The sequence below is a fragment of the Battus philenor genome, unplaced genomic scaffold (assembly GCF_028537555.1).
Source record: "Battus philenor isolate CCGP_79_NKW_IND1 unplaced genomic scaffold, ilBatPhil1.0.hap1 SCAF_24, whole genome shotgun sequence".
NCBI classification, from domain to species: domain Eukaryota; kingdom Metazoa; phylum Arthropoda; class Insecta; order Lepidoptera; family Papilionidae; genus Battus; species Battus philenor.
Genome location: NW_027181687.1, coordinates 6,124,072 through 6,142,977, shown reverse-complemented (window position 1 = coordinate 6,142,977; position 18,906 = coordinate 6,124,072). Strand labels below are relative to the sequence as shown.

Genomic DNA, 18,906 nt, shown 5'->3' with positions numbered 1-18,906 from the left:
CGATCGGACCTGTAAATAAATTCGATGTACAGCTTTTAAATCCGTGTCGATCAAGTAATGGATTCTAATACAGTAATATATTCTCGCATTACCTGCTCAAGGGATTGTGAACAAAGGATTTATATCCGAAATATATTAGAGCTTTTAATAGAGCTTACAATGCGAATCAATATGGATTCAAAATCACGGAAAGTACGAATTCTCGCCTTGACATTTCGAAGTGCAGTGCCGTTGCTGTAACTCGTGGTAAGGGCTTTTAAAGGATGAACTCGTGCTTGTATTGCGTTTACGCGCCCTCCAGTACGACCCTTCCCCTTACGGCGAATCCTATGGAATACTTACAAACGACTTAAAAGCGAGCCAGTCTGGTTTTGTATTTCCATGCGCACGGATCTCAGGCGCGTCGCTCCTCTAAATCTAACCGTTCCAAAGTCTTCAGAGTTTGGATAAGGAATACTATCGCTTCTTCTTTTTAATATTTTTTTTTTATAAAATTAAGTCATTGATTTTTAAACTGTCTATTATTTTATTTTGATTTTTTGATACCGGCATGAACTTTAACGAAAGTTTATAAAAAGTTTTAATTTTCCGTTCGTAATTAATAAAACATTGTTTTGTGTAAAGTATAATGTTATGTTATTGTTTTGTGGCTATTGTTGATAATTGTTTCGTTTAATATTGAGTTTGGAAAGATATACAAATATTTATTTTGTTATTGTTTTGATGTTTCCCTGTGGTTTTTGTGAAGTGTATAACTTAAAAAGTGTATTTAATTATAAATAAGATATTTAATAGTGTTATTAATATAAAACATTCGAGCAGTATGAAGCTATTTTGGAAAATTTTGTGTTGTTTTATTCTGTTTATCCACGCTGTCACGGGTAATTGGTGGTAAGTGAACTTAATAAAATTTAACTCGTTATTATAAGAAGTTAATTTTTTTTAACTGTACTGTTAGTTTTAAAAATGTAATTATACAAGTTTTAATCGATTGTAGGTATATTTAAATTGTTACCAGAAGTGTTAATAACTTTTTCAGTAATCTGATCCAACGTTATATGAATTTGTATTATATTTAGAGTGTTTAACTTTTTATCTCGGATTTTTATTTTGATTATAAAATTAAGCGGTTCATTACTTATTTTCTTATTTAATTCTAAAAGTATTTTAGAAAATATGAATTTTTGGTTGAAAACATAAAACATAAGATTACAATTGAGCAAAAAATGACGACGGCATTACCGTTGATCGAAAATAAATAGCTGGAACAGAATCTACCTGCCTCCTTACATACAGAGCAGTGCAACATTAAGTTTTTGCGCCCGAGTTTGAATTTTTTTCCGGTGGATACTCTTTTGTGGAAGTGAAAGAGATATAATTTGCAACACGGATCAATGAAGAAATAAATAAAAAAAGTATTTTTAAATTTGGAACCGAATTTAACAGCGTATTATATTGGAGTTTCTTCATAATGTTTATTTTTAACATTTTTATGTTAAGAAAACTTTAATTTTTACTTGTTTATGAGTAATAATATTTATTAAAAAAATATTGTACAATCTTAATAAATTTGACCCCTAAAGTTTATATATGTTATTTCAGTCGAGAAAAAAGGTATTTATAAAAAGGAATGATTGCTGATAATAGTAATAAAATAAATTAAATTTTTAATAGTATTTAGTGTTCTAATTGAGAAAATACATAATTAAAGAATATGAAATTGAAAAATTTTCGCAATGTATGTATATACATTTAGTTTCGTCATTTTTGTTTAACCGACGGAAGTTCGGGTAAATAGTGTCAATTGCACCTAAGTACATTTTTGTCGTCGTTTATATTCTTTGTAATATTTTTGAAGTATAATTGTAATTTGTATTTATATTTACACGTTTTAATCTTGATAACAATTTTAAGTGTGTTACAAAATAATATAGTTAAGACGTAAAAACTTGTATAAAATAGATTATTTCTTTTTATTCTGGAACTTTCTCGGTGCACAAGCTGACGTAATGATTGTAACAGTGTAGTGACATACAGGATTTTGTAATACAATATCTTACGCCTTTTTTCTCTCTTAAGAAAGTTATCTATACTCTTTGTTAATAAATAACAGTGAGAAAACTATCAAGGTCTGTATTTATATTGTCAAATTTGATAGAGTAGGAAGTAAATAATGTTAAACGACGTTGAAAATGACAATTTGTTACGTATTCCAGAACACGCACATGAAAAAACAAATAATAATATGGCGGCCAATGAGAATTTATGTGCAGTGTATTTTGTACAGGATTTCTTGTTACAAAGTTTTTCTTAATGATAAATCAACTTATATATAAAATGATATATAAGTATGATTAAAGTATGTGATATAACATATTGGCGTATATTTCTTTAAAACCTGAGATGTTACGTGGAAATACTACATTCATGACACTGACAATGGGTTCTCCAAAATTCTTCCGATATTAAAGATAATGTCCGCATAATTTAAAACACAAGCCTACTTTAAAGAGACAGTATTAGAAATCGTTATAGTCGTTTCAGTCGTTGCAAGCCCACCAGTCAAAACCTCCTTCAAAGATGCTGTCCATCCTCTGGGAACTTGTTTGTAAGCAATGGCAATCCTATATAATTAATACACTAAGTGTTAATTATCTAAAATTGTATTCTAGGAATCGAATCCGAAACCCACCATTGCAAGTCTCAATCTCCCAGCGGTAGAAGACTGAGAGCGTTCTCTGCGTACCATAATACCACACTGCAATCGCCAACCCGCCTATAAGCTCGGCAATTATGGTATATGCCCCAATAGATATCTTTAGGGGAGTCTTGACGCATTGTTATTTTTTGTTCTACAGAATGAAAAGTTTAATATAATATCACATATTAATTACATTTTCTAGGTATTTCGTTTTTAAACAATTTGAAATATTTTATTTGTCTATTTTATATATACTTATATAATTAATAACTCCTGAAAATGTATTGAACTTGATTGACTACCAATAGAAAAAGATAACCACCTGTACCAGGGATATAAAATTTCATTTACTATTTTGGAACATCACTATCTTGGATCCTCTCGGGTTTTTTTGCTGTTTGACAGCTTTTTGTGTTATGTCTGGCCGTCTATATAATAATATATTTTTAATGACACTTACACGTTTAATTTCTATTTCAAATATAAAAAATTATAAATTAAGGTTTAAATAATCTGTAAAAGATCTGTAAATTCGTATTTGTCAGATAAGTTAAAGGTTTATTGGTTTCATCGTTGTTAGAGAAATTACCTAAAAATATTGAAAATTAATAATCAGAGGGAATGGTTAAAAGAATAAATTGCGACTGCTTTTTTGGTTATAAACAATTAGTCAAGCATATTAAGGTATATTATTATAATAGGGTAAATATTTACAATTACAGTTATACAATTTTGATGGTTTTATGTCAATAAATTTCATATTCTACGTAAAAGTGTTCCACGACACTTCATATTTTTTGTTTACATTTAAACTGTTTACTATTAGAAAAAAAATCATGAAGCTATTTATAACTGAAATATATACCTTGAATTATTGAGGTATCAATGTTTGCTTTCCTAATATATTTTTCCTATAACTTAATATTTTTTAAAATTATATATCGGTTATATATATTAAATAATCATAACTAATAAATAATAATATAAAATAATAATAACGTCGGTTGCCAGAAGCATATAAGGAAATTTACCGATTTGGTTTACCTTCGTCAGTTATAAAATATCCGATATTTGTATTCTCTTGTCATCAACCAAACTTGTTAAAAATAAAGTAAGAATTATTAAGTATCTATCTATCGTATGACATTAATTGTTAGTGGATATCGTATTAAATTTATTGTTTAAGTACAATAATAATAAAAGTTTAAAAATAATAACCGTATTCTAAATTCAAAATTAGAGCATTATCGTGCACGAATGTAGTCATTCTCTTTATAAATACATGTAGAAACATTTGCGTAAGGTAAAAACTATGTTAGGATTGCACTTAACTCAAGATAGTCTACACTCGGAATGTCGAGTTCTCCCACAAGTTTTGCAGCTAATTAGTTACGAGAATTTTATGACGTCCTTTTTTCTTTTTTTCCCCGCTTCTCCACTGAGAGTGTAGTTTTCATTTGAAAATGGAACTGTTGAGATTTTACAACAACGCAGAATTTCAAGTCTTTTTTTAAATATGTTCTTACTCATTCATTAAAAGTAACTCACATGAGCATTAATAATTGTATAGTTTTTTTTTTATGAACGTTATATATTTGTGTACCAGATTATTTATATACCTATGTACTGATTATTATTAACATCATCGTTGCGATTTTTATGGGACGCCTGTGCCTTGGAGTAATAGTTTATCAGCTAGTATAATGGTAATACCTTATTAAGTTGTATATTTGAAAAAATAACAAGTCTAGTTACTGAATATGTATTGGGTTAATAACTTCTTTTCACTTTCCTAGTTCACTACCTTTTGCAAAATAAATATACAGTTAATCGTGCGAGTCCGTGAAATCGTTTTCTATTGTATTACGAAAGCCGTAACCGATTAATATATTGAAACATTTGATTTTTTGTTTCCTTAAATTGTGGAGATGTATTTATAAAATATATACATTTATATATAGCATGCATATAAATCTCTGAGTATATGAAAATGAATCACTATTTTCCTTGGACGTCATAACTTGACAACGGCTACACTGATTTCATTTATTTTTGATAAAAATTTTCTTTTTATTTGTAGAAGGTTGTTAAGGGAAGAATAATTTTCAGGGCAGCATGCATTTGCAATGACTATAATTAAATCACAAGTGCACTGGTTAATTGTTTACGGTATCAATCTTTTTAAATTTATGATCATCATACGGCGAATCAAAATCTATTATAATAAACACTACAACAAAATAAAGATTAAATTATTTATTAAAAGTTAAAACAGGAAAACATCTGTTGGGTTAGCTAGTAAACAATAAAAATATCACAAAAACAATAGCTGCTTAACGTCGCAGGTTACTTATTTATGACTATTGCGCTATGTTGGACAAACATGAACGTCTTCGAAAAAATATATGAACTGATATATGAACTGTTTTAATTAAATTTGTTTGTCTGTCTAATATATAACTAATAATAAATTTTAATTGATATCTTTAAATAATAAAGTATCATAATAAAAACTTCTTTAAGACGTAGTTTAAACTGAAGATAAAAAATAATGTAAATAGAATAAGTTGCGGGTTATGGGTGAACATTAATTATTGCTCGCAATGAAGTAGTGCGGTTACACCTTACATCTGACAAAGAATGCATCGCCCCCTCTTATCTGGGGTATCGTAAAAGATGAGTAAGGAACAAACAAACTAGAAGGTGGGTACAGCCATTGTTTTGTGCAGGCAAAAAAATAGCTACACTCGCTCATATATGCGCGGACAACCGATGACATATTGCTTAGTGACTAAAACCGGGGTGTGTGTTTTGAATCTGTCACCGAATAAAATTAAAAATAAATGTAAGTGTCTGATGTGAACATTTATACACATTTCGCGACTGCCAAATTGTACTAGTAATAAGGTGATAGGAACGAAAGCAATAAACATAATTCAATAGATTTGCCAATTGAAGTGCAATGCGCAGGTTGTCAACCGCGCAGAATATTTGGGTTGACTGGTAAATAATATATATTTATACGCCTTTAGGCATTATGACCGCTATTACAAAGATTGTAAAAAGCATGAATGAATAAAAATATAGGTGATCACTGTCGTCTTAAGGTTCTGGATTGAAGACAGCGATCAGTAAGTACAGCGTAATACATTTACCTACAAGGTGGATAAATAGTTAAGGTCGTCGGAAGATACTGGATCGCTTACAACAGGATCATTTGAAAAATTTTGAGGGAGTCCAATGTCAGTGGACCTGTTATGGCTCAAATGATGAGGGTGATACCCATTTTAGCATAATATTTGTTGGATTGTCATTAAATATTTGTATATAAATGTTTATATAAATGTAACGATTCCGTTATTAATAGAAAGGGAAGATGACCAGCATTCTGATGACCTAACAAATTGGGCTTTTCCTTTTCATTGCTAATAATGATCCAAGTCCTTATGAGAAGCGTAACTGACGGGGAGAAAAAAAAACCAAAAAATAGAAAGATGTGAGTCGCGTGATTAATGAACTACATATATTACTTAACAAAGTATGATAATTCTGTTGATCATGTCATCATATATAAAAATAAATGGCAATTGTTTGCTGCTTCATTCGTGATCAGGTGGACTGTGTGTGCAAAGTATATTATATCGAGGTAGGAAGCTTCTTAGTAGCTCATGGAATTCAATACGAAGGTTTACTAAGAAACAATAATCATAAAAACGATCACAATAGATCACATTGTTCAGATATGTACTATATTTATAAGAAACAATCACTTAAGTATATATAATATAACGAAGAATGCTGTTGACTTATATAAAGCGTTGACTTTGGGTACGTTTGAAAGTTTATTGTAAGAAAACAATTTGTTAAACTGTTAGAGATATATAGTTGTTTTATATCGCTATGACTTAAAATTCTTGGCTTAAGTGTTAACATCAAACAAAGCAGTAATTTTACCCGTATTTCATGCCTGTTTCCAATGGGAATATTAATATAATAATACAAATGGGAGTACACGTTTAAAATGTAAAAAAAACTTTTTATGAAATATTTTATGAAAATAATAATTTTAATAATTTGAAATAATGGTCATTTCTTCTTTATTACTCTGTTTGAATTGTTTAAAACAAAACAATCATTCTACATTTTGTTTGTCAATTTAAAACCATTAAGTTTGACGTCCGTTATAAAAATGTAAATAAAAATATGAATAAAAACAAAATTATTTTACATTGATTATCGAAAATTTATAAAATTAGGAGACGTACATTAAGAAGTACTGATTTTTTTCTTATTTATTTGGTAAATAGTTACATGGAATATACAATAATGTAAAATATATATAAATAAGTTTATGTGGATATGTAATCGGTACATTTTCATTGCATCTGTATTGGCAGATAGACACAATGTAACTAAATTGTATCTTAAATTAAGCTATTCTAATTAGGTGTTTAGGGAACATGCGAGAACGTCTACTAATTTGCTAGTATAAAAATTTTCTACGAGAGCATTTAAAATAAAATTGGTTCTGTTTTTTTATTATAAAAAGGATGACTAATAATGTGGTACACAGGTTATGTGTAAGTTCAATTTATTTAAGTTATTTTTGTTATCAATATCGTTTGAAATAGTTTATATTTGTGATTGTTAATTGTTTATGTTTAGTACAATGTATTTGTAATTATTTTTGGCATTAATGGCTAGTACATTCTACCCAAGAAATAAGTTTCAAAAAAAATAAGTAAGGTTATGTTAATGTAGTAATAAAAAGCGTTTTCAAACTTAGAATTACTATATATTAATATTAATTAAAATCAACTTTCTGTTCTTGCCGTCTTTTTATTTCGAGAAGTTACAGGCCTCTCGCGTTCTTATATAAAAAAAATTACGTAACATATTTCAGAATGATTACTTTATATAGATTGATTGAAAATAAGTTTAAAAATTTTATAAAAAAATTTCTGACCAATGAGCTATATCTATAAATTTTAAAAGTATAACCAATCAGTCTGTGTAGCAAATTACGTACATCGATAAGTAATTGACGAGAAACAGCCAAAGCCGAGGTCCCAAAGTTGGGGCATTCAGGCCTAGTGACTTTTTGGAGGATTCGCAGAAACAATTTCACAGCTTAGCGGCCTCCAAATCTGGTAGAACAGTAGTAGGTATAAGCTCGAGCATTCCAGGGGGAGCCTCTAGCTTCGCTACTTTAAAAGAGCTCTTAAGCTAGTCAGCTTTTGTGCTTTTCCACCTTAAACCTGCGGAATCTCCAAATGCGTTTTGATTCTACCCAAAAAAAAACGATGATCAATAGGGACGTTATATAATTCTAAATACAAAGCAATAACTTTTAATTTTAATAACCAATGACCTGAGGAAAGTTAAAAAGACAAGAGTAAATATGAAAATTAACTAAACATTTAAAATTCTAAAAAGTCCATAAGCGAACTGTTTATTTACATTGAAGGTTCAGCAAAGGTTAGAGCTATGACATTGTGTTTACCTCTTTAGTTAAAAGAACAGTATGTATCGGTGCGTTATGCGTATGGGCCTCAGTTATTTCTATCAACAGTTTGTTTGCGAGGTTTAACAAATATGTTTAGTTAAATTACCTACATAACGGTATTATTGTTTGAAATCTTTGTTTTCTAAGTGCGTGCACACATTTGTTACTCACTGTGGTGGAAATTGAAGTGAACAATAAACAGTATATATGAATCTTTACCATGAAATATAGTGTTTCATACTAGCTTATTGCTAATATGAATATTTTAGTATAATTCGGAATAATTTTACACGGTAAATGAGCCGTGATATACTTTATCTACTTACAGAATATTGACCTTAGAGATAATTAATTATATTTCAATAATAGGGAGTACGATGACTAAAACCAAAAACATACTAACTTTTGAGGAATTTCACATATATACTAAGACATCGTCCTAAGAGGCAACTATACGGGTGATTGGTTAGAAATGTAAATGCTTTTTAGCGGTGAATAAATAAGTGATTTGCCAGCAAAAAGCTTTAAAACTTAAAAACCATTCCCAACCAATCTGTATAAGGTGCCTTTAAAATAGTTTTTTTTTGTTTAAAATAATTAATGTTTTCTATTGGAATTCCACAGTTCAATAACTTATGGCCGTAAAAATTCTGGACGAACAGATATATAAATATCTTGTAAACAATTATTTACTTATTTTGTAGTAATCTAAATTATAAAAAGTGTTTTCTTCTTACTATGATATTACAAGGTTATTTATTATTTCTGAAACCATTGATTTCTGAATAGGATTTACCAATCGCTATTTAAAGCAGTAGCATGTTGCTCTTTAGCGAGGCTCCTAGCTGTAATACCAAAACATTTTAAATAGCATTGTTCCCAGCACCTTTAAACCAGAGACATACGTAAATGTCAATGGAGTAACCGTGACCACATACAAAAATAGAAATGTACACTGCAGCATTAATGTATTTAATTATTTTAGTTATTTTAAATATTTTAATAATAAAATGATTATAACTTTATTGTAATGCTATTACTAACACACTTTTGGTTGACGTCAAATGTTTAACAGCTAGGGACAGGCGTTTTATCTCGTCATGCTAGCCTTAACAAAGTTTTTAAAAAGCCTCATTACTTAAGCCGTTCGCGAGTTTTGTGCTTACTGTTACATTTGGCGGTTTAAATTTATTTATAGAGGTATCAAAGAAACGTTTTAGAATATTTAAATTTGTAATAAGAATATTTTTATATATGAATACACGACCTTGTTCAGTTAGTAACAAGACGCTAAATGCAGGACGCTTCCTACAGCTCCTACAGAAGATCTATGGGGGAGGCCTCTGTACAGCAGAGGACGTTCTAGGGCGAAAATGATGACGAAGAATTAAAAAATAATTTAAAAAATTTTAAGTTTAAAATAAGAAATTTGATTCACATATACCACTCTACTAAAGTTGAAACATATATAATCTACAAATAATAGATTTACCTTATTTATTTTTATTATAGAGTTATAATTGGTTATCAAAAATACAGTCCGTATTTTATAACACTTCGGAGGTCCCCTATTATGTATCTCGTATTGGTAGCCAATAAAAGAAATAATTAAATACATTCTATTAATTACATCGTTAAAAAGATCATGAATATGAAAACTGTTTTAATCTGTTTCGCACTCCACCTGCATATCCGTTGCACATTTACTTGTAGCTAGGTGCACGAACCCTTCTTAGTCATCTGGCAAAATCTCGTATATGAAACGCGATCTGCTGTTTGTACAGTCGTCGTCGCAAATATTAATCAGTGATCTTTACTTCTACGTCACAAGGTTCGGAATAATCTGTGCTGTGTGTATATATTTGAGCACGCGACTGTACCAATGTATTGTAGCGCTATGGGAGTGATTAATGAGAAAGATCCCGTTGTATACAGGGTCGTGAGAAGAGGCTTGGCTTTCCGTCTTTCCAAATGCAGTAGAAAACTTTATACTATTTTGTGTCTTATAAAGCTTTTACTAAAATAAGAATCTTAAAGTAATCTATGTATGGAACACATGACAATAATTTAAACAAATTAAAAAAGTGTGTAAGTAGTTTCTCATACTCAGTAGCAGTACTTATTTCTTACGTGTAGGTTGATATTTACCGTCAGAAAGATTCGCTTGGCAGCGGCTGAACTTTGTGACTTCCTGCTACACTACTCGACTTAAATAAACGCTAGGTCGAACGTAATTGCAATCGATTAAAACTCGATTCATTGAAATAATAAAAAAATGAATAATCAGAAACATAATTTCTGAATGTTAATAATTATTAAACAGTTGAAATTTAGCATCAGCTTTAATCCGTTCAATTTTATTCAATTGTTAAATATTTTGGCTGTTGCATTCTAGAAATAATGCTAATTTTTTCTACACATACTGTTACTTTATTTAAATTCCGCTGTCTATTTGAAAAAACTTTATTGCAAAAAATTCCGACACGGGATTCTTTTTTTGAAATTCAAATACGACGTCACATTTTATTAGCGTTTTTGTTATATACTTATTATATATTTGATTTACATTAATACAATGGATGACTGACCGTGACAAAAATTCAAAGCAATAGAAAATGTTTTTTTCTTTTTTTCACTTTCCGTGTTCCAGTCTAAATCTCAAAAATATTATAGATGTAAATAGTTTTAAATTAATTACGAATAGTTAAGAGCTCGAAGCGAAGTTTATTTATGTTTGTTGAGTTATAATTTAATATTTAATTACACTATCTTAGCACCTCATAACCATTACGCTTCGTATCTTGTTTGATTTAAATTGTGTATTAAAATTTTATTTACTGTTTGACATTATTATGATTAACGCGGAATGTACAATACAACATGTATTTTACACATTAAATCATATAATATACACATAAGAATATTTAAAAATTACCATTTGTAGAATATTTCTAGAAAAGACCAATTTGATAGGAACTAGAGTCAGATTGAACTCCCTTTTAAGACATCCTTTAACTTAAGCTACGAAGGTTTTAAATGCGCCTTGATCTGAAAAGAGCCCGCAACAAACTTAGAAGATTTTTATAGGTAATTTTATAATATTCCTAATATATTAGTTAGAGCAATTTAATCTAAAGTTTTATTATCAAATATTTCACGATTATTATCAAAAATATTTTTATAAAAGAGTTTTTAAACAAGTTTTTGTTAAAAGACCTTACAAAATTTATTACATAATAATTGAGACTAATTATTTAGGAATGTATTGTAATGCCGTATACAGATGCCCCCCAAAAAAAAACTTATTTAAAACTAATTTTATGAAGCGTAGAGAACGGTATTAAAAAGTTGATTTTATTAATAGTACTAATCTTATGTACATACCGAGTTTTCTTAAATTTATTTATCTGTTTATATGTATGACATTGTCACTCATATATATATATATATATATATATATATATATATATATATATATATATATATATATATGTGTGTATATTCATATATAAATATAGAGACTATGTATTTATGTACTATCGTAATATTATAGATTGCCATTACGTTGATAAAGGTGGGCAGGGAACGCTTTCAGTCATGTTACGATGACAATTGAATTTTAAATTGCACATTCAAGTAATGTGTTGATACTATGATTCTATATCTGTGCTCGTCAGCGAGTGTGTTTGTTGTAAGGAACGTTCGTCCAATGTTTGTCAACTAACCTTTGATGTTGACGGTGCTAGCCCGCGATTTCCGCGCCAAGTCGCTCTTGAGGCAGTTAAAATTATTTATACCCGCCCGGCTAGAGTATGGAATAACTTTCACCGCCTTTTGCTCGACTATTTTGTAAACACAACGGGGTACGCTCGCAGCTGCATAAAAACTACAGTAAAGTTCCTCACATCATTTATTTAATGAACTACGAACACAAATATTTGGCGACTATTAAACTTCTAAATAGATTTTATTTACAACAATGCTTCTTTAGTATATTATTTTTAATCTATTTACAACTAGCTCTATATAGATTATTTTCGACCAACATCAAATGATTAATTACATGTTATATTGTAATTAATTGGTAAAAAGTTAGTATTTTTTATTGTCTCTAACAGATTATATTGTACTTTAAATATATCATTCAAAATATATGTTTTTGGAATAAAAATTACACAATCCAAAGAGCATAGCAACATTATACATAAATGATACAAAATGATACATAAAATAGCTAAACTATTCACATTTTAAATCGTCTATAATTCCAATCGATACTTAATAAGTATTAAAAGTAATTGAAAATATCGCAACAGCTAAATCAGATGATTGTTAAGAATGATGACTCGAGCATGCATGCGGGCGTGTATTCTGTAATCACGACGTCTACACAACGTCGCGAACAACAACAAGGCAGTCAGTTATTACGCTGACAGTTATTTTGTCAACAAGCGAAATTGTGACATCTTTGGATTGATCGAAGTTTAATTATAATTGTTACACGTGCTAGCATTTCAATAATTTATAGCGCGCTAAATAATACAACAATTAATTTTCTTTTTTATATGTTAACGGCTAACTTTGTCGAGTAAATGCATATAATTATATATATTTTTCTCCTCGTCGCTTAGATTCTTTCGATCCATAAGATCTCCTCTTAAGCCGTTTTATGCAATTATTTTCAGTAAGAGTTTTTATTCTTAACTGAGGATTTATTTTCAAAATCAGAGAGAGACAATATGTACATTTGTAGTCATCACGGTGTGGACGCTGTTATCTTGATTGTATTTATTTACACCACAATTTGTCGTGTTTTGAGCTGTTTACTATTACAAAATGCAAATATATAGTGGAGGTTGTAAAAATGTCTTTACATTGGTAGCAAAATGTTAGGTGAGATTTGGCGAGGAAAACACTTGGTCTGGTTTTGTTTAAACGATTAAAAAAAGTCGATGATTAATGTAGAAAGTCCAAAATATTAGAGCAGTTTTTCAAAATGTAGTTATGTGTTAAAGCATTTTCAGATATAGTTCCGTTTCACTTACTCACAAAGTTGCGATTGAAAGAGTGATATATTATAACTGTTTAACTGTCTCTTATAAATTTTAATACAGTGCAGGTCGTCGGAAGGCGTTAAGTGCAAGCCACCTCCTAAGTGGTCCTATTGAAAATCCATAAGGAGACCTATATGCAGCAGAAAACGTCTTATGGCCTAAATGGTGATGGTTGTGCAGATATGGTCTGTCCAACGCACAGGAATTCTCTTTAGTGGACTTCCTTCATTATAGCTATATTTATCTATGTTCTCCCTCAGCAAGGTTCTAGTAAGAACGAGTTTTCTAAAGGAATTCATCGGCACATAAAAAACATTGTTATTGACGAACAAAATTTCGAAATATTCGAAATATTTTCTGATTATAAAACTTATTCAATTTTCTTTTCAAGTACAGTTTTAATATGATTGTAAAGTATACAATACTCAAAAACAGATTTAGTTCATATTTTAAATGCTGAAGTAAATATATTGTTAGTTAGATATCTAGCTAGATCACAGTTCAATCCAGCTTGAAAGGAACGTAAATTAACATTGCCGACATTTAAAAAAGTAAAACGTGCACGTGTCGTGATATTGTTGGCAATGTAATAATAAATCGTAGCCAATTACACTAAGATTTCATTGCGCTCCTTCCTTTGGCGAGTAAAGTACGAGAGAATACAGGATCTAATAATAGTTCAAAGAAACATATTTTACGGTTACGGGACAAATGCAGGCAGATGTTAATATTAACGCTTGGTTCCCTTCAAACGGTGCGGGACGAATCATCATACTAAGAATTTCAATACAGTTTTTGTGTTAAAGGTATATTAGTTTCATTCACATATCCAAAATGTATTGAAGTCAGTATAACTAATACTGAACTATTCAAACTATGAAAGAATAGGGAGGGAAGCGTCTTCAATTTTTATGTTTATTATGTGAATATTTTAGTAAATTTAAATATATGTCTACAAACAAAAAACATATTTATCAAACTTTGGATGTACAATATCAATGGCAATATGAGTCTAAAAGCTATACATAGCGAATAGCTTTATGTTTAGATAGTTATCAGCTAAAAGTAGCAAAAAAACCGTTTTTTTTTTAAATCTCCATATCTATAGACATTTTATGAGGGCATTTTTAATTTGTTTTTATAACTTGTCTAATAACGTATTTGTTGGACAGAGATAATAAAAATAGAAAATGCACATTAGATCTCATCGGTTACTCACAACGAGTTAAGGGAGCGTTTATATTGAAAATGGCGCCACGATGGTACTAGCATGTGAAAATAATTAATAGAAAGACAAGAGATCAAAAACAAGCTCTGAATGAGCCAACACATTACTAAAGATAGCCGGCTGTAAAATATGACAAATCGCTTTGCTATATATGCATATATATATAAACACCAGATCAAACATCTAGCGCCGTAGTATCGAGTAAAATTCAAAACATTCTTTAGGAATTTTTTTGTCTTTTTCTATTATAGTTTTATATGTTTGTTATTTATATTCTTTAATGAACTACGTAGTCATAAAATGTTGCTTATGTTTTTCAAACTGAGAACGCCGTTCCAAAAATGTTGCCACATTTAATTTTTAATTCATTCAAACTTTGTATTCTCTGTCGTGGTTGAGGAAAGCGATAATTAGTGAAGCGTGTATTTTGAAGTCACGTCTAAATAATGTTATTGAGTAATAACGATAGTGGTTAAAGATTTACAAGAAAGAAATCAGTAAAAATTAAAATTTTGTATGATAAATTTATTTTATAAGAAATCTGAGATTAATTTATTTATTTTATTGTATGATATACACATTTTAAATACACATTTATACAACATAATAAAATGATGAATTAGATAACTAGAATTATGTTAAAAGATTAAATATAAATAATGTAATTCTATGCTAGCATTGTATTGGCTTCCAACCTGATTTCCTGACACTATTTGAACGATATTTTCCTCATAATATCTTTACTACATTTTTTAAACAATTAGACAGAGTAAAGGAGCAGGAAGTGATCTATCACGTTCAATGCACTAATTACATTATGCGTCGTTGTATTCGGGCATAGATTAAAAGGTTCACGGCTAATTGTAATTGATTCATAGTGATATGAATCTCAATTACCAAACATGTGTTAGTTATTTGATTAGTGTTATTATTTTATAGGCTTTGTCGATGATTAATCTTTCTTGTCATCGTTCAAGAGGTCGTCTTATTAGATGACATTTCAAAATAATTACTGTTTACTACCCATTCCTGCAGATAATGTACTGCCAGAAGTTATCGACTTGTCTAATTACAGTAGAAAAAAATATCGATATGTACGGATATCATCTTATTTTTTCATAACTCAGTGTTGTTAATTTGATGATTTGTATAGTTTCATCGGTAATGTGACAAGTGTGTTTAAGTTACACCTCTGTCTGTAAATTAAGTAGGCTAAAAAGTAGAATAATAAAAGTTTCGTTTAATTTTGTCTATGTAACTTAATTTTTATGTATGAGTTGTAATATAATTAAGATAACAATCAAATTTAATTAAGAGGCACCGGCGACTTTATCCTTTGACTATAAATATGTAAATTTAGCGACAATTACGTAACAATGAAGAGTATTATACAACAGTTGTAATAAAGAATAATTTAGTGACTTTGTAAATTTATATGTAGAGTTTTTTTAACGGCGTTGTCGTTTGACCTTCCACTCTCCTAATGAAAAGTGACGTGGTCGAAGATGATACACGTTGAGTCGAATCGCTTGATACGTCTCCAAGGTAACTACACTGTGTAAGGGTCGTATTGGGGGACTTCTTACTTGTCCTATTGACAATCGGCGATGGCGGGATAAGTTTGTGGAGTTCCGCAGCGCGTTTCCTAAAATGAATCCTGTAAAAAAGAGTGTAAAAGGTACCTGTCGCATGATGACTAAAGTATTTCAAGCCTGAATAAAAAAAATATAAAATTAAATAGTTTTTATTTCAGGAAGCTTTCTATATCTGTAATACAATTGTGGTCCATATTATTATCTAAAAATGATTATCAGAATTATAATTATAATAAAAATAAAAATAGGTCTAGTTAAAACTAAATACAAACATAATTAAGATATATAGTCGTGGTTATTTGCCATTCACACTCTTCTATAGGTGTATTCAGTGTTGATATAAAGCATTTTCGCACACATCACGCGTGACCACAGTTTAAATGTTATTACTACTGTTACGTAGCCTGTTGCATGCACTAGCTGTTCGACATCGTAAGATTGCGCAGTAATCGGCAACTCTGGCGTCCGCAAACATGCCCTGGGCGCTGCAGTATCTGTTTTTTTTTATAATTATACGAAAAGCATCATTAAACTGTACTCCAAGTACATTATACGATGTCTTCGTATAATTCGTTCAGAGTTGGCATATGTAGAAGCTTTGGCAGTAGGCTCTGAACAAAGTCAGCTTAACATCTGCATTATAGTGTGCGCAGCGCCTAGCGAGCATGTTACACCTGACAGCCAGGGACCTACGCTCTGTCGATGTCAATACATTTGTAAAAACAAATTATGATTTAAAACATCCGAAAATATAAAATGTGCTCAAAAAGTAATTAGATATTTATTTAAAATGTGTAATAAATGTTAGCCGTACTCAACTTTACCATTTCCCCTTAATTGTGGAGTGTGTGCAAATACAGCAACTTTCATTTGTCAAAGTTGCGATATCGCGGCCGTGCAGAGGTGAGCTCCCCCAATAATAAACTATTGCAGCCGCAATTTGTGTTTGACGCTAAGTAGGGTGTTACAGGGGTTTTAATTCTTTCGTACAGAATCATTACTTATTCAACGGATGGAGGGTTGGCGATGCCACGATTAATTATGTTTTTTTGATAATTTCACATGTTGTTTTTTAGAATGTTTGGCAAGTTTTTTTTTTCGGATTACACAATCATTTCGATCAGCGATGCAAAGGAGCAATTTTTTATTAAACTATGTAGTAAGATGGCATATTTAAGCTCGTGGGAAGTCGTGAAATAACATCGTGACGATCTTTGGCGGAAGCCTATGTCTTGTAACGGGCATCTATTAACTGATATGATAATGAAGATAGTGATAAAGTGAGAAAGGCATTATTCAGTTTGGTTGCTGTACGTTTGTCTCATCACAAATATTGACAAAGGATTTAAAATAAAAAAATCCATTGAGGAACTGCGTTTTCGTCCTCCACCTCGAGACTCGAGTTAGATTGTCTTATTAATTTAATAATTTAACTATATAGCATAAGCGACATAAAACTAATATACAACAACGTTTAAAATTAATTTATAGCAGTAAAAAATATCCACTGAATATGGTATGAAGCGTTATTTACTTTTATTCCAGATCGACATATTCGTAATTTTTACAACATTTTAGTTCCTTATTTTATTTCAAATAAATGGTTTTATTATTTTCATCGTTTGGCGAGAAAATTATGCCTAAATATATTTCTGAGTTCTCTTATAAAAAGATCTATTAATTACGATACTATTTAAATTTAGAAACACTACCTTTAATTTTTAAACCTGACTATTAACGTAATTAGTTATAGCTAGCCATTGCATTCGGGGTATGAACGTTTCTTATTTTTATAAAACATCGTTACTCTCTGACGACAGTTCTTCCTTAGTAATATTAACATAAAGTAATTATTTTATATAATAGGGAGACTATCATAGGTCTGATTTTTTATCTAGTCTCAGAAAAACATCACTGCAAGTGATTGTTATAATGTCTGATATATCTCTCAAAATCAACACAAAATGAATCACAGAATTTTTGTGAAGGTTATTTCCTCACACTCAAAAACTGTAATGCATATTATATGCGAGTCACTAAGTGACGAGATAAACAAAGCTTTCACCTGATTAAAAGTGCTATAAAAATCAAAAAAAACTTTGAGTGGAATGTCCCTGACGACACCAAACGTATTGTCACCGGTAGATTATTTAGAAGTGATTCTTGCATTTTCGTGATGATTTTTTAATTTTTTAATGTTAATTATATAACTATTATAAAGTACTTGCTGCCCTGACAGACTAGGTACTGTGAAAATTGTAATTAAACAAAACATTTTCAGAGTACTGTATAGATTTAAGTATTAACGATAAATAATAAAAATTCCTTATTATATATTATAATTCTCTTAATATAAATAATAATTTTGATTTGTTTCTCTTTTAGCATGTCTTCTTTCGAATATGTCGTCAAATGTTTGACAGCGAAAGAAAATTTTTCCAAAAGAACTTTCAATTTATCTTAACAAAACATGATCAAAAGTTTATCGAATTGGTTGATCAATTTTCGAGTTCTGTACTCAGAAACTCTATTAAGTCAATAAACTTTATTTTATAGCATGTTACTATTTTCACTAACTTAATAGCCTTTTCGTAAAAAAATGTAGTATAACTTAAGTATTACATAGTTAACTATAATCATTAGGAAAAATATTGAATTATCATCTGAATTTTAAAAACTATTGCAGGTGAACGGTAACAATAACACAATGTCAGATTTTTTGTCTTGGTAATATCAACCGACGTTATCAAAGGTTGGTGGATTTTTATCCTGGTCTGGATCTTCACTATTATTTTATTAAATTGTGTTAACGCCACTTACAT

The 18,906-nt window shown here is 29.8% G+C and overlaps 1 protein-coding gene across 2 annotated transcripts in view; it reads left to right on the top strand.

Annotated features, from left to right (window-relative positions):
* Window positions 1–381: 381 nt before the first annotated feature.
* Window positions 382–18,906, top strand: part of LOC137924720 (protein Wnt-4-like) — a 102,997-nt gene continuing 84,472 nt past the window's right edge. For both annotated transcript variants that reach the window (XM_068768139.1, XM_068768138.1), the window contains exon 1: window positions 382–891. In XM_068768139.1, the coding sequence (XP_068624240.1) occupies window positions 824–891 (68 nt within the window). In that variant the 5' untranslated portion in view covers window positions 382–823. The remainder of the gene's footprint in view (window positions 892–18,906) is intronic.